The sequence below is a fragment of the Onychostoma macrolepis genome, chromosome 24 (assembly GCF_012432095.1).
Source record: "Onychostoma macrolepis isolate SWU-2019 chromosome 24, ASM1243209v1, whole genome shotgun sequence".
NCBI classification, from domain to species: domain Eukaryota; kingdom Metazoa; phylum Chordata; class Actinopteri; order Cypriniformes; family Cyprinidae; genus Onychostoma; species Onychostoma macrolepis.
The window spans coordinates 6,993,477-7,019,124 of NC_081178.1; the positions used below are offsets into that span (position 1 = coordinate 6,993,477).

Consider the following 25,648-nt stretch of genomic DNA (forward strand, 5'->3'; position numbering starts at 1 on the left):
AGCACTCAGCACAATCAGTTAAGTTGAATATGCAAAAGAATCAGGCACAAAGAACCATAAGTTATCAGTCTGAAGCAATTTAATGCCCTTATGACATTTTGATTATTTTATAAAAAGTAAAAAAAAAATAAATACAAAATAAAATATATAAAGCATTTTAATTATATAAATAGGTCTTACAATAACTAAAAAAGTAATGCTGCTTTGCAATATAAAAGTACATGCACAATAATAAACACTGTATATACATACAGAGAGAGAGAATTAAGAAAAAATATAATTAGTGCTGTCAAAATTAGCGTGTTAACGCAGGCAATTATTTTTTTCAGTTTAAAGCATCAAAATGATTTAACGCCGTTAACACAGGGGCGGGGCCTAGGGTTGGCCACCCCACTCATAACTGCTAATTCTGTCTCTTTTTTCATGACAAGAAGTGAATTTATTCAGTCGCAGAACTTCTTTACTAGCACATCAAACAGGAGACCTTTCAGACGCGTGCTTCAACTTCATTTCAATTCGGCGCGAGTCAAACAAGCGCGGAAACAGTACTGTGCTCTGAGTGCGCGCTTGCTTAATCGCGATTCATTTCAGAAAAATGTGTGATTAATTAGTTAATTTTTTAAAAATCGATTGACAGCACTAAATATAATATAATATAAAGCATATATGGGTACTATAAATTAAAATAAAATAAAAAGTAAATAAAAATACTAACATTCAAAGCAATAATTCAAGTATTATATATATATATATATATATACATACATACATACACACACACACACACACACATACTGTATATATAGTCCCATGAAAAAGCATATATTTTCTGTTGCAAAAAATACATAAAACATTGCAATTATGTAAAATACAGGCATGTATTACAATAACTCAATCAATCAATCAATCAATCAATCAATCAATCAATAAATCAATCAATCAACCAACAAACTGCTTTGCTGGAGCAATAACAACAACAATAATAATAACAATAAAATATCAAAAAAAAAATAAAAAAAAATAACATAAATGGGTATTATAATAAACAAAGCCTTTACAATACTTCTGTTTCCCCTTAGGGGGTTTGCTGCACACTTTGAGAACCAATGGCGCTATGTATACTTAATGCTAGTGAGACTAGCATTAGGACTAGAGTAGTTAAATTTGCACATTCGGATGCTTAACGTTGAAATAAATGGCACTTTAATTAAAAAAAAAAAAAATAGCACTGTTTTTGTTTAGTGGGAAAGGAGGAGGCTGCAAATGAAATCATTAGGAACCCAAATCGTTAAGTGGAATCAGAACCAGAATCATTAAATTCCTAACAATTCCCAGCCTTACTCCCTCCTCCTCACAGCATACACTTTCTCAGGGGGAAGGGGCTGCAGATCATCGGCCGTGCTGCGTCATTTGTATATTTAAAAATGAAATCCCACGCGGCGTACCTCACGCTGAGAAAATGGAGGCATTTACCCTGGCTAGCTCATCTCTGGGAGATATGTTTTCATTAGGATTCTCATTTGCATAAAACTTGTTTCTCTCCCCGTTTACTCCACAGTTCGTATCTACACACCACGGACGAACGTTTGTTTTTCGAACGACTCCAATTCGGTTTGATGACATTTCACCTTGATTTAACATCAACAAATACACGAGTCCACTGATGCCTGGCGAGTAGTTTAACAATTGATTCGTAATTATTGCAGTTAACAGAGCAGACGGCAGTCAATATGGTGCCGTTTTCCACAGGTATGTGAGGATCAGGGGTCTTACGGAGGGAGGACGGGTGGTCTATTGTTCAACTATGAATAGATATGTGCCATGACCATTTTTGCTCTCTATTTACAGGCGTATTTAAAGAAAAACGTGGGATTTGAGCTAACAAATGATTCATTATGATGAAAAGAACTGCAAACAAGACTAAACGGCATGATCCTGTGTCTGATGGGGCCGTAAAATCCCAGGCTTGTTGCTCTGTGAACAGGAGTCGCTGCCCATTATTGCTTTTCATTTGATGCAGAACATCAAAGATATCCTGACCCGGAGTATTTAGCGCTAATGTGGCTGAGTCCTGAAATAAATCTGAAGTGAGAATTTCTAAGTAGTTTCCAGGCAATTGAGACGGCAGGTCCTTTTTATCTGCTCTGAAAACTGTGGTGGTGCATTGATTTCGACTCCTTCTGAGATCTCAGACGCTTTTAGATTCGGTGCTCCTGCTCTTTCCATCTCCCTCTACCCTCATCTTGCTCTCTCTCTCGCTCCTCTTTTTCTATCTGCTCTTTTATTTCCCGCAATAAAATCTTGGCATTTAGCCGTGCGCCATCTCCACCCCCAAAGAGATTCGGTTTGGCATCCAAATGTTACAATGACTATGCATGAAGCTCTTGTCCTTTTTGATACGCACAGATTGACCAACACACCGGGAAAATACGAGCAACTGATATTTTGTCTAGCGCTTCAGGTAAAAGACAGTATCTTTATAGAAGTCACTGGAAGTAAATACGTTTCACAAGCCACTGAACCAGGAGACTATATTTAGTCAATACAGTCTAGTTTGAAGTCTAACAAGAGGGTGTAACCTTTACCCTTTTGTCCATGGATATAAGCAGTGATTCTTCTGTTTGTTTTGTGTGTGTGTGTGTAGTGTAGTGTAGTGTAGTGACATAGATGGAAACATTTGTGAATTTAAAAGGGATAGTTTACCCCAAAAATTAAAATTCTGTCACCATTTACTCACCCTTATTTAGTTCCACCTATATGGCTTACTTTCTTCAGCAGAACACAAAAGAAGATTTAAAACAAAACAAAACAACACGAAATGAAACAAAACAAAACATCACAAAATGAAACAAAACAAAACAAAACAAAACAAATAACACGAAACAAAAACAAAACGTTGCAATATGGCTTTGTATTATCAGCATAAAAATACATTCTGTCAACAAATAACAATTGTCACTACTTTTTAATGTTGATGTGAAGCTGGTTATTTTTAAAACAAATAAATACCGCAAACATTGCAGTTTAGTGTGATTTTTTTTTTTTTTTTAAACACATGGTACTTAAAAATGTTGGATATGTTGTGAAACCTGTTAAGTTTATTTTAGGTTGTATACAAATAAAGTTGTACTGCAAATAAATTAAATTTTTCTTCAAGTAGCAGTTTTTATACTTGCCATTTTTTGTTTTCAAATACATAAACTGTATTGCTCTGTAATGTTCTGTTTACAATTTGGATTTTTTTTTTTTTTTTTTTAAATCTAGGATATTAAACTGTAATGTAATTTAACTGCAAATAGCAAATAGCAACATTGAAAACCGTTTTGTGCTTTCTTGGACAGATTCCAACAATGCTGCTCAATAAAAGATCGATTTGTGTTGTTGACAAATATTTAGTTTTTCACCATTTTCTTTAGTAACGTCAAGCAATTTGAACCAAAATTACAAAATCATTATGCTTTCTGGGCCGTTTTATAAACACAAACTCTCTATTTTTAAATGTTTAATTTAAATAATATATATTATTTTACAACTAAATAAAACATTTAAAAAAATATTTGGTCAGAGGTTTGTGACATTAGATATTATATTGATGTTATGAGGCTACTTAAAGAAAACCAACAAGGTAAGATTTTATCAATGTTTCCATAACATTTTATTTTGGTTGTATAAAAAGAAGACATATTAGCAACTAAAATGATCAAAAAATTTACCTAAAATTATCTAAATACATAAACTGCATGTGTCTGGTTAAATACGTTTAAAAAATTACATGGAATTTTATTTTGGTTATATAAAAAGAAGACTTATCTGCCACTAAAAAGATATAAAAGATTGCCCTAAAATAATCCTAATGTGTAAAACTGCACATTATGTTATGGTTACAAAATGTAAAAAAATAAATAAAAATCACTAATCTAAGATGTTAATGTAATGTAACCTAACTGCAACCAAAAGTAACAGTGTACAAGCGTTTTGTGCTTTCTGGGGCAGATTCTAACCACATTGCTTGTTAAAACCTCGCTTTGTGTTGTCGACAAATCTTTTGTTTTTCACCCCTCTCTACGGAAACATTTAGCAGTTTGAAACGAAATTACAAAATCCTGATGCTTTCTGGGCCACAAGTCATTTTTACTACTTGATGACGGTCTCTTTATTGCAGCTCGCAACTGTTTACATGCACCGGGAAGGACCCAAATTACAGTGTGGATCATTAAGATTGAACCAGCTCTGCCATTAGTGAAATATTGCTCCATTGCCCCCAAAGACCTCCCTATGAAAACGCTGTCCTGATCTCCTACAGCTGCCACTAAATGTAGCTATTTTACTGTCTCATTATGACAGGCAGAAATCTATCATAACAGCCCAATCTTATTAAAGCAGCAGACATTATACTTTACAACAACACCGTGAGTGTGAACGTTTGACATCATTGCTTCAGTAAATGAAAGTCATTTGACTGTGTTACGGTTTTTCTTAAGCTAGCAGTATTCCAAGATCTTTGTCTTTTTTTCTGGAATAATAACAGGCGCTAAACACAGGTGGGTTACTTTTACACTAGCACACATGAAAGTCAATACGGCACCATGAGGAGCCCCGGATCCCCTACAGGGTGATTGCAAAGCAATGTATTCGGTAATGAATCAACTAAAGAGTATCGATCGACAAGCAGATCACATTAGCTGCGGTAGAATAAAGTACATGGGCTCGCAGAAACCCGGTAACGTTTCAGCGATGTAGGTTATCAGCTCGCCTGGTTTGTCAAATGATGCTATGTAATGTGAATCAAGACAGAATCAAGCTTGCTTTTAAAGAAATTTCTTCATATTTACTCACCCTCTTGTTGTTCCAAACTATATGACTTTGTTCTGTTGAACACACATACACAAAAGATTGTTTTTTTTTGTTTTGTTTGTTTTTTATTTAAGTATCTCATTGGTTTTTAGCTTTAATGTTATTTGGACCTTAACATTCTTGAAAATAAAATATTTTTTCTTCTGCAAAAAAAAAAAAAAAAGTTATACAGGTTTTGGATGACATGATACTGAGTAAATTATATATAATTGTTTTTTTGTTTTTTTTAAATACAATTTTGGGTCCAATATCACTAAATATAAACTTGCATACTATAAACACAAAAACTTTTAAATGTTTTATTTAAATGTTATTTTAAAACTAAATTAAACATTCCAAAAAAAATAAATACTTACAGAAAACCAACAATGTAGATACTGTCTCTGAAACATTTTATTTTGGTTGTTTAAAAATAACACATATTTAAAACTAAAATGATCTAAACTTGAAGTTTGGTACAGATCAGTCACAGTGTTATTTTAGTATCACTGAGATACTATTATTTTGTTAATATTTCAAATCAGTTTTTATATTTTCTGTTTTAATATTAATTTTTGTTAAAGTTTTATTAATTGTATTATGTACTTTTGTCATTTTTAGTCATTTTCAATATACTTTTTATTATTTAAGTTTTAGTTTATTTTAGTACATCAAGTTAAATTACAATGAGAAATGTTGCCTTGACAATGAAAATAAAATAAGTTACAATAAAAAGTTGTTTTTAAAGATTTTATTTCAGTTAACAATTTTGTTTATGATTTTAGTTAAACTCAAGTTAAACTAAAATGAGAAATATTGCCTTGACAATGGAAATAAAATATCATGTAACAAATATTTGATTTATTTATTTTCAGCTAACCTTTATTTTATTTCAAGTAACAAAATGTTTTGCTTTTATAATGCTTTTAATTTAGCTATTTAAACTAAAATAAGAAATATTGCCTTCACAACAGAAATAAAATAAGTAACTTTTTTTAATGGTTTTAATTTCAGTTTTAGTTTTAGTTAACTATAATAACTCTGTTATAGATCAATTTTTTGTAATCCAAATATGTGTTAAATCTTAGTGAAGTAAATGAATCAAATGAATCATTCATTTAAACCAATTCTCTTAAATGATTCGGCCCATCTGCAAAACATTTTTAAATCACTCAATTATAAAACCAGGCTGATTAAATAAGTACTTTCAAGAATGAACCGTCCTGATGAACTGATTTGCTAAAATAAACATCTCAATCTCCCAATGCTACTCTCAATTTTCTCAATGCGAATCTGAGCCACAGACACTGCGTTAATGCGACATCCACGACCCGTGTAGAATGTCTCTGTGTAGAACTCTGAGTTATGATTTTAATAAAGAATCTACTGTTCTCCAGGATCCCATGCATCATTTGAATGGAATGATTTGTCTTTTCTGCACACATTCGCTTGACTTTTAGAGAAATTTAAAGCCGAAAGACTGCAGGTATCACCCAAGCTCTACACGATTATCTTTACGGTTTCGCAATTCTCTTAGTTAATGGGACAAATCAGGACATATCCTATATCCTGTCTTCAATAACCAAGAAAAGTCAAAACTCCACAGGTTCAACACTATTCGATCCGGAGAAATCAATATAGGATATGAATGGACTTCATTATATTATTTGTTCTTGGGAGAATACTTTTGATGCGGCACCAAATCGATGCGTCTGCTTAGAAACAATAGTGCGCGAGTGCCTACAGCGTTTGTGTTTACACCGAGACGCTTGGTGTCTTTTGAAGAGCCTGATTCTCCCATTCACTTCTTCCACGTCCCTTCAGTTCTCACTACAAGTCTCGCTGATTGCAACAGTTCGAATTACAGCGCATTCACTTTCTGCTTATCCAAAAGGTGCTTCGTTCTCCATTGACCCGGGCCTGACCTGAATTCGACGAAACCAAGCCAGGCCCGGCTGAGCAGGTTTTATCCTGGAGGATAAAACATGGCAAAGGATCTGGAGAGGAAGCAGCAATCAGATGGGCGCCGATGAAGCACACGGATGCGTTTTGCACGCGGTCTCTCAGCAGTCAGATGCTTTGATGTGTTTGAAAGGATGCGTGCCACAGTGTGTATTCTCCGCAAACTCATCTTCCAGATCCGAACCCCACGATTCACAGCACTAATCCTCCACTAAACCCAAAATATTAACACAAAAACACATTTCCTTTCATCGCTCGCAGGAACATCTCTAAAGCAGGAAAAGCATCACAAATAGTGATTATATTGTGTAAGATGAAATACAAATTATGGCTTTTTAAAGGCGGCGGATCTGTAATTGAAAGCATTATGATTCTATCAAGAGCCCAAGTTATTCTGTAATTAAATTTTCATATTAACTCAAAGGACAAATGTCTGAATGCAAAAAAGCTCTTTAGATCCCAAGTGTTCCCGGTGAACAGGTAGGAGAGGGAAAGACATTACCGAAACATTAAATCAACCCTTAAAAATAGTAAATGCATTTATTCAAAGATACAGGATCAATTTGCATACAGATTCACTATTTGATTACTCCCTAGACACAAGCAAGCCATGATGTGGAGAGTTTAGAAACACTTTTCAATCTGCAATCTAAATATTATGCTTAACTATACTGTATCTCATTTTAGGACAAAGTTTTCTAATTAAAACTTTGTATACAGCTGAGACGAATGCAGGGCTGACAATACCAATTAAAAGTAATAGCGTATCAATGCACAAACACAATGCACACCGTGACAAATTGTGTCATAAACTACAAACATATTCTGACTTGAGTTGCATTGATTATTAATTATGGTGACGTCACACAACAAGCAACCTCTTCCAGGTTCTGATGATGAGTTTGTCTAATGAGCTGTATTATATAAGATAATTATATAAGATAATAATGTTCTTTAATATGAATGAAAGCTATTATAAAGCAATACACCTTGCACATAAAAGTAAACAATTAAAAATAAAAATCAGACATGCAAAATGCATCTTTACTGCTTTAATACACATTTTTTATATTTTATCAAACTTAATTAACATTGTTGACTTTTTTTTTTTCTCCATGTACAGCCTTCTATGGCCTTTTTATATCAATATTATATAAATATTTTCAGCCCTAGACCCAGCATTTTGCTCATTTTCAGCTTAATTTGAATGAAGTGCTAATATTAAACATCCTGATCTGATATTGCACATTATCTTGGACTGATACTCGACCACATACCTGTAACACTGTGGCACCTGCATGAAGGAACTGCAATCCGGATTCTGCAGAATCAATGCCCCCGGTGGCCAGAATGGGAAAACCGGGAAGAGCTTTTGCTATGGCGGATACTGCTCGCAATGCGATTGGCCGGATGGCATTTCCTGCACAGATGCAAGCAAAAAAAAAAGGCATAGAAATTTATTGTTATCAACTGCAACCATTTTTGAAAATTTTTTACTAAAATAAAATAAAATGTGAAGATCTCAGATCTCGGGTGGATGGTCTACAGCAGACATAAATTATCTTTGTTAAATGGCGTCTCAGCCTCTAAAATTTCAGGCTGAGATTCTCTAGGGAGCGCTGCGCCTCCTTACATTACACCCTTTATTTATTTACCTGAGCCGCAATGTCTTGAATAAAATTAAAACCTCTGATCTGATCCCGCTGACAGACGGGGCCGTTTATCACATTAGATTTAACTTCATTTCACTGGCAGCCTTTTTTCCCCTCATTGATCAGTGGGAGACATTGTCTCTCCTCATTTGGCGCTGGTGTCACTAAAGACAAAGAGCGCGGGCCAGCACTCTCTCCCACACGCTAAATGACCCTTATTAATGATACGGAGGACTCGCGTTAAAGGAACACCGTCTCAGTCCATCTTCTCTGAAGAAGCATGTAAAGTTAATGGTGTTTCCATGTATATTACATAACATGTGAAACAGCAGCAAATAAAAACATTAGATGCACATTCATCCTATATAACATAAAATAAGGGATATTATGTATGGTAATGAGGTTGGTTTCCACAAAAAAATAACTCACTGGAAAGAAAATCCAAAAATGGGATCTTAACTGTTTCCTATAGACAGTAATGAAATGGAAAGCATGTGCTTCTAAGACTTTTTAACAGTCTAAGACCGTTAATGTCTCAGACTTTTATTGTGAGTAAAAGAGTAATCTCATACATATATCTCATTTAGATCTTCTAAAAATCTCAACAATGTTTCAAACTGTGGTCAATTTTGCTAAGATGCCAACATTTGCAATCAAAAGTCAAGAGATTTTAATACAATCTCAAAAATGTCTCATTAAATGTAAGGTATCTACTGCAATTGTTCCTAGGTAGGGTTTAGGACTTTTTACACCCACATATTTTAAATTAATCTATTCACATTCATTTTATTGCTCTATACTCTTACTAAATGACAAAAATAGTAAATTGTTAAATTCTCCTGATTTGCTTCTAATATAAAATATTAATTTTACACACACACACGTTAGTTTTTGAGAAAAGTGGGTACATTCCATAGACGTAATGGTTTTTATATTGTACTTACTGTTTGTGCTATTGCCCTACTACACCAACCCTACACCTAAACCTACCCCTTACAGGAGACTGTGCCTTTCAACTTTCCCCCAAAAAACCTCACTCTGTATGATTTATAAGCGTTTTGAAAAGTGGGAACATGGGTCAATGTCCTGAAAAGTCACCTTCACCTTGTAATACCTATGTCATACCTTTGTCATTATACAAATCTATGTCCTGACTTTTCACAAAACGCGCACACACACATACACACACAAACACATATATACACTGAACAAAATTATAAACGCAACACTTTTGTTTTTGCCCCCATTTTTCCTGAGCTGAACTCAAAGATCTAAGACTTTTTCTATGTACACAAAAGGCCTATTTCTCTCAAATATTGTCACAAATCTGTCTAAATCTGTGTTAGTGAGCACTTCTCCTTTGCCGAGATAATCCATCCACCTCAAGGCGTTTCAGAGAATTTGGCAGTACATCCAACCGGCCTCAGAACCGCAGGCCACGTGTAACCACACCAGCCCAGGACCTCCACATCCAGCATCTTCACCTCCAAGATCGTCTGAGACCAGCCACTCGGACAGCTGCTGCAACAATCGGTTTGCATAACCAAAGAATTTCTGCACAAACTGTCAAAAACCGTCTCAGGGAAGCTCATCTGCATGCTCGTCGTCCTCACCGGGGTCTCGACCTGACTGCAGTTCGTCGTCGTAACCGACTTGAGTGGGAAAATGCTCACATTCGATGGCGTCTGGCACTTTGGAGAGGTGTTCTCTTCACGGATGAATCCCAGTTTTCACTGTACAGGGCAGATGGTAGACAGCGTGTATGGCGTCGTGTGGGTGAGCGGTTTGCTGATGTTGTGGATCGAGTGGCCCATGGTGGCGGTGGGGTTATGGTATGGGCAGGCGTATGTTATGGACAACGAACACAGGTGCATTTTATTGATGGCATTTTGAATGCACAGAGATACCGTGACGAGATCCTGAGGCCCATTGTTGTGCCATTCATCCACGACCATCACCTCGTGTTGCAGCATGATAATGCACGGCCCCATGTTGCAAGGATCTGTACACAATTCCTGGAAGCTGAAAACATCCCAGTTCTTGCATGGCCAGCATTCTCACCAGACATGTCACCCATTGAGCATGTTTGGGATGCTCTGGATCAGCGTATACGACAGCGTGTTCCAGTTCCTGCCAATATCCAGCAACGTCGCACAGCTATTGAAGAGGAGAGGACCAACATTCCACAGGCCACAATCAACAACCTGATCAACTCTATGCGAAGGAGATGTGTTGCACTGCGTGAGGCAAATGGTGGTCACATCAGATACTGACTGTAAAATTTATGTATGTGTGTGTAAAATTAATATTTTATATTATATATATATATATATATATATATATATATATATATATATACACATACACACACACACACAGTATGTGTGTATTTGTGCTGTCAATTGATTAAAAAAAATTACGAATTAATCGCACATTTTTCTGAAATTAATCACGATTAATCGCAATTAATCCCACCTAACATTAAAGTTTTTAGATATACTTTTATATTGCAATAATTTCACATTTAATCTTCAAATTAATGTACAAACAACATAAAGACAGTATATTGTTAATATCTGTTTAATGGCATCTTTTTTATGACTGAAGGCCAGTATCACTGATACCAATTAATACTGATTTCCCTATAAAAATGTTTCCCCCTAATATTTAACCATTGACTAGCCATTCAACTTTACATTATAATTAAGAGCTATCAATTTTAACATTAGACTTTGAAAATAGCTTCTAATTTAAGTGAACTTAAAACAATCTTCACATAAACCCATTATAATAAATGTCATATTTATCTACCTGTGCCTCTCAGCAGAAATATACAGAAATTGAATAAAGTTATTAAACACTAAATTCTAAACTAAATACAGATGAATCCTTAAAACTATAAAAGTTATTGATTTCCTCTTTTTTCTTTTATTATTGATGAACAGACATCACAGCAGCTAGTTATTAGGTTGTTTTGGCTGCTATTTCTTTAAGAGCTGACGTCGCTGAAAATGACGCGGATCTGACACGCATCGTATTTTCTCTCAACTCTACCTTTTCTGACCCATTTCAGGTCGGACCCATTTCAGTCTCTACTAATGCACACGGCGGGACCTTTGTGCGTGTATTGTAGAGCACGCTTCAAGCACAGTACAGTTTCCACGCTCGTTTGGCTCGCGCCTGACGCTGAAGTGAAGTTGAAGCGCGCATCTGAAACGTCTCCTGTTTGATGTGCTCGTAAAGACATTCTGCGATTGAATAAATGAACTTCTTGTCAAGAAAAAAGAGAGAATTATCAGTTATGAGTGGGGTGGCCAACCCTAGGCTCCGCCCCTGCATTAACGGCGTTAAATAATTTTAACACGTTAAACAATTTTAACACGTTAAACAATTTTAACGCGTTAAACTGAAAAAAATTAACCGCATACGTTAACGGGCTAATTTTGACAGCACTAACATATATATATAATATAAAATATTAATTTTACATATATAAATATAATTTTTTTTGCCATGATGCCATAGAAGAACAACATTTCACATAGGTTCTCACTCATAAAAATATAAAAATAAAGGATCTTAAAAATATATATATATTTTGTTGCTGTGATGCCATGGAAGAACCATTTTGCTTCCTCATAAAATGGAAACGTTTCATGGATGTTAAAGGTTCTTCATTGAACCAACGATGCCAATAAAGAACCTTTAGTTTTAAAAATGTTCTTCACACTAGGAAAATATGGTTCTTTTTAAGAACTGTTCACTAAAAGGTTCTTTTGGGGAATCAAAAATGGTTCTTCTATGGCATGACTGAAAAAAAAAAAAAAAAGGAATCCATTGATTAATAAATGTATTAAAAATAATGATCATTGTTAGTTCATGATACCAAATTCATTAAATAACAAACTGAATATTATTACAAAGTGTTTCTAAATTTTCAGAGAAACATCTGAGATAGTTATGGTGCAAGAAAAATTTCCTCTAAAATTAATTTGAGGACGTCCACACAGGCAGCCTATCTTCTGCAACACCATTCTGTGCACAAGCCAATAAAAAACATTTGAAAAGCCATGTAATATACTGACACACATTCCAGTCTACTTAGTCAGGGGACACTTAGCAGGTCTGCCAGCTGACACTCAAATCTAATCCAGGGGATTTAAATGGAAGGAGGAACCATATTCAGTGGCCATGCAGGAAGCGCTTCTCAGGAGGAGATACTGACACCTCTAATTGCATTAGAAATGGATGAGCTACTCTCAACGACTGCAGCCTCTCCACAGGTAGAACCCCTGTCACCCCGGCACTGTTTACAAACACGGGAAAAAATAATTTGCTTTTATGAGACTCCGATGGTAAAAAGAAATGAAAAAGGAGAAGGGGAGGGGGAGAAAGATTGACAGATGGCGACAAACTTCATCACGACCCTCGTTTTCTTATTGGGAAACAACAAGCCTCATTGATGTTGTGTGTTGTCTTGCAGAAACCATTGTCAGGTCACTGGAGGGTCTGTGTTTGGCGGATGGAGGGGGAAGGAGAGAGCTTCTCATCTTTGGGCAGTCAAGGTGCTTACTAAAACGCTGCACGTCACACCTGCTATCCCAATGAATAATTCCGAGCACAGACGGATGTACGGAGAAATCAGACAGGACACCGAGGCCTGGAATTTGGCATCATCAAACAAGAAGAAGAAGAAAGGCAATAGGAGAAAAAAAAATCACGTACAAGGAGAGGCAATTAGGGAAATACACACAGACCTGACCTATGGTATGATAATGAACATCCTGTCTAACTCCCTCAAGCGTACACACACACGCTCAGACAGAGAATGCTGGGAATGGTAATTGAAGCTGAGGAAACATACAAGAGCTGTTCATTTGTATCAGAAGAACATAAGTTATTGACGCAGAAGGGCTGCAGAAGGTTTCACCGATCTGTATTTCACGGACGAAACCAAAATGTGGAATCAGATGTGAGAAGAATTAGAAGTCACGGAGAAACAGACGAAAATGTAGATGAAAAGTAGGAGCTTGAGGGCATGGTGGAGACGTCAAACACGCACACCCATCATTAGCATACTGTGTTAATGACTAATGGGTAATGCTCACACAGAACACCAGAGAGAACGGCCGAGCTTCACTGGGTTTGCTGTAAATATTCCTCTTCCATATCTATATATTCGGATTTCCATAATTAATGGAATTTGCTCAGGCTAGTGATGCATTACTATTAGTATCGCTCAAACCTTTATACTATTAATCAACTTTGCTTGTCATTGTCTGGTAAAAATATCTAAATAAATAGAAAATATTTTGGGAAAAAAATTATTATACATACATGCATACACACATATATATATATATATATATATATATATATATATATATATATATATATATACTGTATATACTGTATATACACACACACACACACACACACACACTAGTGCTGTCAAACGATTAATCATGATTAATTGCATCCAAAATAAAGTTTTACACAATATATGTGTATTGTGTATATTTTTATGTATGTATAAATACACACACATACAGCATATATTTTGAAAATGTGTACTATTATTCTCGCTGTAGTATTGTTGCTGCTGCCGGCACCATGTCCTGGAGACACTGTGTTTCGTTGTGAAAGCAAAACTACTTTCTTTGGGCTTCCAAAAGAGGACACAACTAGAAATCAGTGGTTAAGTTGTATTTACAACACTGTTCCAGAACAGTTCAATCCAAATATTGGAGAGTGTGCAGCGCATTTTACGGAGGACTATTTCCTAAACCTGAGAGAGTAGCCTGCCAGCTATGCTCAAAGGCTGTTTCTATAAAGTGGGGCAATTCCTACTTTGCAAGGACAGTCTGGTGCTTCTGACTCACAGCCTGTAAGTACGTTTTCATATTTAAAAAAATTGCCACTGACTATTCAAATGCGAGTTTTGAGCTGTGTAGAGTAGCACTTGTTGTTTGTCGTTTCTCCGATCACAAATGCAGACATGGTAATGTTTACGCGGCGCGATGCAACGAGTCATTATAATCAGTAATTATGTCCCCACTGGATGCAACAAATGCCTCGTTTATAATGGGTTTTATTGTTTTTGCCTCTTCGCACCGGGACACAGCATCTGTCTGATGAGGCGTAACATTCCGTCCTGCACGCTTGAGGTATTTGGGTCAATCACAACGCACTGGATAGCTGGCCAATCAGAGCACACCTCGCTTCTCAGAACGATGAGCTTTGTAAAAATCGACGCGTTTCAGAAAGGCGGAGCATAGAGGAGCAACAATAATGTACAGTATGTGGAAAATAATGTGTTTTTTTAACCTTAAACCACATAAACACATTGCATTACAGCAAATAATGTTCTTTTTAGCAATGTCATATGACCCCTTTAATCATTTGACAGCACTAATACACACATATATTCTCTGAAAGTAACTTTAATAACTATTAATAATTGACATTGTTGACATTGACATTGTTTTGAAGATATTTAGATATCTTTAATAGAAAACAAAACAAAAATCTATTAGGTTTTTCTATTAGGGGGGTTGTATGTATAAATCCAGGCTCAAAACAAAAAAAAACCTAATAGATTTTTGTATTGGGGGATGTATACAAGTAAACTGAAAATATTGAAAATATTTTACTGGACAAAATTGTTATTTTATTCCATTTTATTTATTTATTTTTGCTGTGTATGGATCAGAATATCATTTGAGACTACATAGTGACCACACATAGCAACATGTTACTCAGAATAGCAACACCCTGACAACTGTCCACAACACCCTATCATATAATCTAATTCAAAATGATTATTCTGGTTTGTTTATAAGTAGCCACAAAAAACCCACACCTGATCACCCTAACGGACCAGCCGCTGTCTTTCCTGACAGTCACATTAGTATAATAAGCAATTTCTATGAATACCTGATTTCATGATACAATTATAGCATCAGAAGACGGTGAACGTGTGTTCTCGTTTAAATGTGATGTAATAAAAGACTTAAGATAACTCTGACATTTGGGAAAATGTCATCAGTTCACCTTTTCTCTTTGATGAAATGATGGCATTACATTTACACAATTATCCGATTAAACAAAGTAACGTGCAAGAATCTGCTGAAAAAAGCAGGGGCCACAAAACCATCAACGTCTCAAAAACATCTGCTGACACGCTAAAAAAACCTGGAAAAACCAAACTGACACCAATCTGCAAAAAATATGAAATTACCTCAATGCAGGCCACAATGACGCAACATGGATCAAAAAACAGCCAAAATGTGTTTAGAAACATGGAAAGGATGAGTGCCTCCTTAACAAATCACAATACAAGGCCTTTTGTATGGGAACAGTGGAAGCTGTTTCTGGTATCTTTGCTTTCTATCTAGTGGTCAGGGATTGATGCATAATTCAGAGATCTGGTCAGCATGCTGGGCGTCTGTGGTCAGTTGAGGCCAAAGCATGTTTTGAAGTGTGTGTCAACCTCAGCAGAAATGTCCTTTCACAACACCACTGACAAAGCACAGCACCTCCTACAGCTGAGAAACTCACTCAAATAATGATTAATGAATGAGCAAATGACAAAAACCCCCAAAACAAAACAAAAAAACAAACGAACAAAAAAACACGTTGTTAGAGTACTGCAAGTGCAAAGTTCAAGCATACCTTTGCTTCTTGGTACACTAGCTGTTCTAGACAGTGGCTGAGGTATTTCAAAGCTTTTTGGAGATTTGGAGAAATGTAGCTTTACATCACTTGCTCACCAATGAATGATGCCGTCAGATTGGGCGTCCAAACAGCTGATAAAAACATCACAATAATCCACACCATTCCAGTCCATCAATTATTGCTCTGTGAAGTGAAAAGCTGAAAATGTGGATTAATGTGGATTGGACTCTCATTCTGATGGCACCCATTCACTGCAGAGGATCCAGTGATGTAATGCTACATTCCTCCACATCTGTTCCAGATGAGGAAACAAACTCATCTATATCTTGGATGGTCTGAGAGCAAGTACATTTTCAACAACTATTCCTTCAACAGTTTCAGTTATTAATGGACTGAATGTCTGAATCAACAAACACAATACAGGTTACTTAAAATAAGAACACAACCCTTATTATTAGCTGGATATTAGCAACATAATGTCGCAGAAACCTGAAAAGTTACGGTACAAGTTAATACACAGTTACCTCTAATCAAAAGCAGGTATTTGTAATCATAAAAATCAGCCCACAAACCAAGTAAGGCATGGGGGTGGATGATGTGCAGTAATTAACGCTTAAACTACTCATTATTACTTTTAGACGTGCAAAGCCATGTACTGTAACCTGTTCTAAATTTCGTACTTATTTAATACTAATCCAATTATGATGCAAATGAGAACAAAGCATGCACTGAAATCACTCACACCGCAAATCAAATCAACACCTATGAAGATATATTTATAGATTACAGAAAAAAAAAAAAAAAACAACTCCAAAAAAAGCTCTAAAAGTCTGAGGCCATTTGATTACATTTGTGACAAAAATAAATTATTGAAGAATCTTCTTTGTTTCTACATCATAACATTTACTTGTTTAAAGGTTTTCAATATTCTATATTTTAAGGTTTAAATTAGATTTTGAAGTCAGACTTTTAGACCAGTATTGCAATATTTAATATACGCTACTGTTCAAATGTTTAAAAAAAAAAATTCATTAATTGTTTTATTAGTGCTGTCAAATGATTAATCGCGATTAATCACATCCAAAATAAATGTTTTTGTTTACATAATATATTTGTACTGTGTATATTTATTACGTATATATAAATACACACACATACAGTATATATTTTGAAAATATTTACATGTATATACATTTATATTCTTATATTTTATATAAATATATATTTTTAATCATATTTTTCTTAAATATATACATGCATGTGTTTGCATTTATATATACATAATAAATATACACAGTGTACAGACATAATATGTAAACAAAAACTTTTATTTTTGGATGCGATTAATCGTGATTAATCATTTAACAGCACTAGTTTTTATTCAGCAAGGATGCATTAAATGGATCAGAAGTGACAGTAAAGATGTTCTACTCATCCAAAAAGAAAAAGAAAAAAGGATAATAATAAGAAATGCACCAAAATCAGCATATTAGAATGATTTCTGAAGGATCATGTGAAACTGAAGACTGGAGCAATGTTATATTTTATAGTAAATTATATTTTAAATGAAAACAGTTGTTTAAAACTGTAATAATATTTCAGAATACTACTATTTTTATATAAAATAAATGGGACCTCTCATGTATTATTACTTATTTTATTTAATATATTAACCTAAATTAACCTTATACATCAATTAGAAACTGAATACTGACAAGCTTACGCCACAGTCTCAAGCTCATATTTCTACATTTCTCTCTGACTCGATGGACACAGAAGTGACTGACAATCTAATGTGAGTGTGAGTGAGTGTGTTATAGATGCCTCTTCTGCCGTGTGTTCTTATCATTAGCAGTTAGCCTATGGTTATGTTCACAGCCCACTGCTGCTCTCCGCCCATAAGATTTAAGGGCCTGCCCTTTAGAGAATATTTAACATAAAATTGAAATCTTGACGGCAGTGAGAAATCCGGCGAATTTAATTAATCAGACCTACTGTACCGTGTTCTGTCCAACACGACAGGCCGCAAATTAAACAGCCGAGAGCTCCCTGCATCCTAACCATATCACCTCCGCTCCGTATGCACTGATCTAGCTAGATGCAAATATGAAAAAAGGAAAACACAAGTAAACAAACTAGACATATTTCCCAAGAGCAAAGATGCATTTATGACCTGAGCGAGAACCACAGATTCAGAACTGGGACTGTTTTTCTTCTTTATGCGGCGCCGCATCTGTGCCCAAACTCTCAGAGGATTGTTTAAGTAGTAAAAGAAAACTGTGTGTACTCAGAGTGTGAGCTTTTGCATTTAATGGTAATGTGGCTGAACGTACAGCGGGTGACCGCGGCGCTCAAACGTGCCGACAGACGAGCGGCGTTCTCTCACTGTCATTACAGAAAGATCACGCTTCTGTTACCTTCAGCATGACGATCACCACAACAAGCACATAGAATGTGGCATTATGGGTATGTTGGGAAAAGATGAGGTGAGATTGGAGCTCCAGGGGTTAGAAAGTGCTGCACAGGTGTGTTTCTCTGAGGGTTGAAGAAATGAATTCTTAGTGATAAATAAAACGTTAAAGGAATAGTTCATACATAAATCTGTTATTCACTCTTTCAAATCCATATGATTTTCTTTCTTCGGTGGAGCATAAATATTTTTGAAGAATCCACTCTTTTCACTGTAGTAAAAGTATTAAAGTTTAAACAATTGCGACTTTTTATCTCAGTTTGGACATTTTTTTCTAAAAATTGCGGGTTTATAACTTGCAATTTTGACTTTTTTCCTCAGAATTCTGAGTATACACAAAATAAATATTTTTTCTGCTACAAAATAAAAAATTGCACCTTTTTATTTTATATATATTTTTTCTTTCTCGCAAGTTAACATCTTTCAATTCAAACTTTTTTCGTATAAATGCTAAAAAAAAAATGCTGAATTGTCAGACATAAACTAAAAAGAAACACTTTATGGGCAAATATATGGAAGGTGTTTTCCACCATAGGATTAAAAAAAAAAAAAAAAAAGGTAAATTGCGACTTTTTTTAAATCTCACAATTCTGACTTTTGCTTGTAATTCTAAGTGTATATATAGCAGTTCTGATTTTTTCCTACAACTGCAAGTTTATATCAAGCGAATCTGACTTTTTTCAGAATTGTGAGATTCAAACTCGTAACTGAAAGTTATATAAAGTCCAGTTCTGAGGAAAAAAAAAAAAATCTGACATTTTCTTACAATTGTGAGTTTATATCACACAATTCAGACGTTCAAACTCGCAAATGCGAGTTTATATCACAAAATTCTGACTTTATAATTCACAATTGCAAGTTTATATCAGAATTGAAAGCAATTACTTATTTTTTTCATTTAGAAAAGCTTTTTTAAATAGTGAATTAAAACTGTCAGGATCCAAAATGACACAAAGGGACCCTAAAGGTTTTAAACCCATGACTTGTACGATAATCCTTCTGAAGTCATATTAATTTTGTGTGAAAAACATGCTGAATAGTAATATTCACTAATAATCTATGCTAACTGCTTCGAGTCATTTTGAATCATTCAGTCACTGAGCTGAAGTGGAGAATCCAAATCAAACAGATTCATTAAGAAATCATTCAGACTGAATTGGCAACAGATCTGACTCAAAAGAATGATTTGTTCACAAATCAGACATTCCCACTTCTCACAAGAACTCTCATAAACAGCTCTTCAGTGAACAACAACATAAAAATGCGTCTGCTAATTGCACTTTTTGTCATTTTGAAGCTTGCCATGCAGCCTCAGTCATCATTCACTTACTTATTCATTATAGTGGAAAGAGTTGCCAGGATATCCTGTATTTTATTTATTTTTTTCCCCACAGAAGTCACACATGTTTGCAACAACACCCGGATGAGTAAACAATGATAGAGTATTCATTTTTGGGTGAACTATACCTTTAAAGAAGAGGAAAAGAAGTAGAGGGGCATAACTGACACAGTGAGGGTCTCTCATGGGAACAACAGAGCACTACATTCTCTCTCTCTCTCTGAAAATGGGAGGCAGACAGGCAAACACATCCATGGCCACATTCTGCAGCTCTCAAAGGGGCCCTGATTCCACCCACTCCATGACACTGTGCTAATGCACTCTCAGGAAGGTCAATACTCACACAAACACACACACGTCTCAGCGCTCCGCTCAGCTATTGAAAGGAACCTCCCAGAGCACTTTTAATTGTCAGTCGCTACAAGCCACATACAGACACGCTGGAGTGAATCTAAAATCCATTAAATGGAAAATTTGAGTTGCAAAAAGTGAGGCTATTTTTATAACTTTAGTTTAGGTAGGTCAACAGGACCAAAGGACGAGGCCTTCCATTTTTTTAGTCCAACATAACTTATTTTTATGGGTTTTTTTTTTTTTTTGGGCTGTGTGGGAATATAAAATATTACACTATTCTATTCTATACTGTACTATACTATACTGTTAGGGCTTTCAAATAGGTTTTCCAATTAAAAATGTTAATTGAATAAATTATGATGCTGACACGATATGCTAAATTATTAATCCGATTATTTGTTAAGAAAAATATACAAACGAGGTGCAGCAATAAGTAGACACATGAACAAAAACAAAACAAAACAAAAGAAAGCTAAAAAATAACTAAACACACACATGGTTCTAAAATAAAATTATAAAATAATAAGATAAAATAAAAGCAAACTAAGTAATAATGGAAAACAATCGAAAAACGTGCAAAAAACGAAACAAAAGCACATTCTAACATAATATAAAACAATAAAATAATAAGATAAAATAAAGCAAACTAATGAATAAACAAATTGAACACTCTCACGTCTCTAAAACAAAACAATTGTAAGCTTTTTTTTCTTTATTTCTTTTTTAAACAAAAACACTCACACATGGTTCTAAAATCAAATCAAATCAAGCTTGACTGTATTTGAACTCATTAATGAGCAGGAAAGCTATACTCATATACTCATGAACACAAACAATAAATCTAAACTAGTACTACACTGAACTATAACTGACCCTATACCATATTGAATTCAAGTACCAACATACTGCAGTAACACAAATATTCCTGTCGTATGCTAGCACTGTACTGTAATACACTCCACTGAACTGTACAATACTACACTAACAAGGCCTATGTTTTGTCTGAGAAGTAGAGAAACAGAATTTTGGATAAATATTTTATGCTGGCTTTCTCTAAGTTTGGTGGTTTTCAGTACGGTGTTTGTTTTTCTAAAGCATCATTTGTCTTTGCCATCCATTCAGTCGGACAAAAAAAATGAAACATGCTTTCTTGAAGTAGATTAGTTTTCCATGTCTATTTATACAGAACTGCACTTCAAAAAAGCAGTATTTTCTGTCAGACAACCACTAAATGTAAATGTGAGAGTGTTAGTTTGTGGGTTTTGCGTGGGAGTGTGTGTTGCGCTTGAGAAGTGTGGTGAGATGTCTGTGAAATAAAAGTCAGAGCCTGTGATCTCACAGGTATATGATCACTATCAGCTGTGAACACACACACACACGAGACTGATACTCTGCGTATGAAGTGTGTATGTGTGTCTCTTCCTTTGAGGACATAGTGTGTTTACTCAAATGGGTTAAATAACTACAATCACTACAGATAAGAGGTGGTTATTGAGCTCAGAAACAGCATGCGAACCGCAGCTCTTCATCCTGAAGCTTAAGTCTGATCTTACACTTTGAGGTCTTCGCTGCAGGTACAACAAAATGACAACATATAAAATCACTTTCTGCTAACTTACTCGCTTAGATCAACAATACAGCTCTCCCACACACACAAAATTTTCCCTGATGATACAAGCTGACTGCTTCATAATATTTAGAGCTTTTATGTTTCCACTTCTAACATATAATGCCATGCTATTGTCACTTTCTCACCAATGGATCCTCAGCAGTGAATGGGTGCCGTCAGAATGAGAGTCCAAACAGCTGATAAAAATATATATAATATATTATTATCACAACAATCCACAAGTAATCCACACCATTCCAGTCCATCAATTAATGTCTTGTGTGAAGCAAAAAGCTGTGTTTGTAACAAACAAATTCACCATTAAGACATTTTTACTTCAAACCGTTGCTTCCAGCTAAAATTCCTCTCTCGATAATACTGCTTTCTCCAGTAAAAAAAATCAGGAGAGAAATATGCATAGATCAAGAATCGTTTACAAGTGAAAACAGTCCAACACAGATCTAAACAAACATGTTGGTGGATTTTTACGGAGAGAACAACAGTTGTGGAAGGACAATTAGCTGTTTGAACTCTCATTCATATATATATAGAGAGAGTTCTTAGTCACCAGACTGACCATGAACAACCTTTTCGTGGGTGGTCATCAGTGTTGCCAGACGTACGATAATTATCGTATTTGTATGATAATTTTGACCTCTGTACGATGCACGATCAATAATGAAAAACAAATTGATTAAATTAAAAATTGATTACATTAAAAATTAACACGCATGCTTCCGATGACAGCGATTCAGAGGTTTGGACCTTCCCACTGAAGTACACCTAGTTATTTATCTACTGTGGTAATTTGCAGGTCATGTCAAAAAGTTGTTGGTAGATAAATAGCTGTATTCTGTACATTTGACTAGTGTATGATAATTTTCTTCCAAATATGATAATTTTGAGCTTCTGGTACGATACTTGGACATTTCCAGTCTGGCAACACTGGTGGTCATGCACATCTATCTTTTCAAAAGGCACAAATATATACCATTTAGTTACTAATATGTACCTCTAAGGCACTTGTATGCACCCTTTAGGGATAAATAAGGTACAAAGATGTACCTTCTGAAAGGGTCCCGCCCCTGTAACAGCTTATGTACCTTTTTTTTTTCTGAGAGTGTATGTTAATGAGCTCCTGGTTGTGCAGAAACAGTTTGGAGCTGACAGATTTTGTCTGCATAGAACCTCAAACTGTTTCCATAACAGCAAATTAGTTTTTTTCCATGAGACGTCCCCTTTAAAATGAAGCACTGCGGCTAAAGCCCTGGTGAACAACAGTACATCATAGGTATATTTGTTTCCAGGCTGTTGGCAGCGTCAGCGCTGGCAGCTCGCAGGCCTGCAGGCAGAGCGGAGGGTGATAGATGTTTGGTGGGTGGAGCCGGGGAGACCCTTGCAGGCCGGGCCGGCTCCGCTCCTGAGGGATGTCACCAAGTTGCAAACTGCCACAGCTTAAATGGGGAAAAGATGACATTGAGTAGTTCTGCTTACATAAAATACTGCTGCAATAGTTTTACGATTAATTTTTAATGTTCCATCTCAGCTAGCCCTGTTTCTGTCTCCAAACCAATGCACCCTTTTCCTGATTTTCAGGATTGTGTGAGAAAGAGGTAGAAAGAGAGGTGTGGACAGAGAAGGCCAGTAGATAAGAAAGACTCTAGCCCTTGTCAATCTGTCTAAACACACACACACACACAAACAAACACGCACATACATACAATGAAAAAAAGGCCTCATAAATGGCATTAACTATGCAACAGCACAGTGATACAGTACAGAGAACAACTGCATTCACATGAATTATTGAGGAAGGGAATGAACACACCGCTGGTCTGAGAATATATCCCAGAAGAGAGGTGTGTGTGTGTAAGAGAGAGAGAGAGAGAGAGAGAGAGAGAACATAAGGCACAAAACATCATGCTATGGTGAATGCACGACACTTGACACTTGATCATACTGTTATCAGAATGTTTCTCTGAAATAAAAGAGGAAAAAACAATAAATAAAAAACAATAATGAATAAATTAGAATTTGACATGTTGTTCAGAAAATACGATAAGATACGATTCGCTATGATACCATACGATAAGATATAATACTGTTAGGGATTTTAATTTAAAAATAAAATAAAATAAAAGCAAGCTAAGGGAAAAAAAAAAAAAAATTGGACATTTCCAAAATAAAATAATAAAAAATAAAATAAATAAATAAAAAATAAAAAAAAAATAAAAAATAGTGAATGCACAACACTTAATGAGACTATTATCGGCATGTTTCCATGAAATAAAAGATGATGGTGTATGAAAATGTCATGATTGGCCCAGAGCCGGTAAATTGCCGGAAAGAATTTACCAGTATTTTTTAAAAGGTCCTGTTCACATATGATCTCTTTACAGCAATTTACCAGTAATTTTCAGTATAGTCTGTATGTGTGAAAGGGGCTAATGAGCATGATGTTATTGTTTAAACGGTTGTCAAGGATATGCTGAGCGAATGAGGGCAGCCACGCCATCATTTTCAAAAGTGTCCGTTTTAGTCCGTTACACTGAAACGCAATCCCGGAGTTTTCAAACTAAAACGGGGGTCTGCAGCGTTTTCAAAAGTCTCCGTTTTCAAAGGTTGAAAATGAGTAGTGTAAATGACAGGCATAACCATAGCAAAAGTTATGTGTTTTAGAACAAAAATGCACTAGTGTAAACGTAGCCTTAGGTAGTTATGAGTAGCTATGGGTTTGCTAAGGTGCTATGCAGTAAATAGATAGAAATTGTCAAACATTTCATGCTAAATATCTGTCTGGTTGCTTTGTTGGTGCAAATTGCTGTTAGTATGAACACATGTGTTACGTTGGAAACTTTGATTCATTCTAATGAATCGGGTCATTTGAACAGATTCAAAAATAATTCATAGAGCGGCATTTTTATTAAAAAAGCAGAATATTTTGTCGAATGCTGCTCTTTATCACAAGTTTTTGACTCATTTATATAAATTATGGTGTATTCTGCTTTTGGTTTGCATTAAGTACATATTTCCCTGTTGATGTTGTCCCTCTAATTAATTTTTTTAGATGTTTTATGGTTCACAACGTGAAAATCGGCTCAAACTTGATAGCATCTCCTCTCCACCAGCATGATCTGAGGTCATGAGCAACACTAAGTGAATCTTAGCTTAGCAAGTAGCACTAATAAATGGAATGGAAATGCTCTAAAGCAAGCGTCACAGTCAGGATCCTTCAGATGTCAGTGGACGGATATCAGTGTGAAATCCATCAGCGTGGTCCCCGTAGTGTGGTGAGGAAAAACATTATTCTTTTGAAGACACATCTGTCTAATGTCTTCATAGAGAGCCGTACGGCGGCGGAGAACGTCAATACACCATGGCAACCAGAGGACCGCTATTCAAAGCTCTCTGTTGACGCTCAACACCAAGGATGAAAACGCTTTCCTGAAAGCTCTTGCCACACACTCATAAAACAAAATATTCGCACTGTAATTCTTCAGATGATAGAGAGGTTATCTGGGAACATCCTGAAGGACTACAATACATTACGAACTAGACGTGCCTGCTGGTTCTGTCCAGACTCATCTACCCATGATCAGCAGCAGAACCAGACAAGAGCGCAGCACTGCAGAGGAACGGAAACAGTACCCGGCTAAAGCAATTATAGTTCAGCAGTCGCAAGCCATTTCAGATACCATTCACTGAAACTACATACTTCACTGGAGATGAGAGAGTTCATACAGTGAGGTCTA

The 25,648-nt window shown here is 35.6% G+C and overlaps 1 protein-coding gene across 3 annotated transcripts in view; it reads right to left on the reverse strand.

Annotated features, from left to right (window-relative positions):
* dpyda.1 (dihydropyrimidine dehydrogenase a, tandem duplicate 1) overlaps nucleotides 1-25,648 on the reverse strand; it is a 189,784-nt gene that overhangs the window by 20,774 nt on the left and 143,362 nt on the right. For all 3 annotated transcript variants that reach the window (XM_058765966.1, XM_058765964.1, XM_058765965.1), the window contains one exon: nucleotides 8,073-8,215. In XM_058765966.1, coding sequence (XP_058621949.1) covers nucleotides 8,073-8,215 — 143 coding nt within the window. The remainder of the gene's footprint in view (nucleotides 1-8,072; nucleotides 8,216-25,648) is intronic.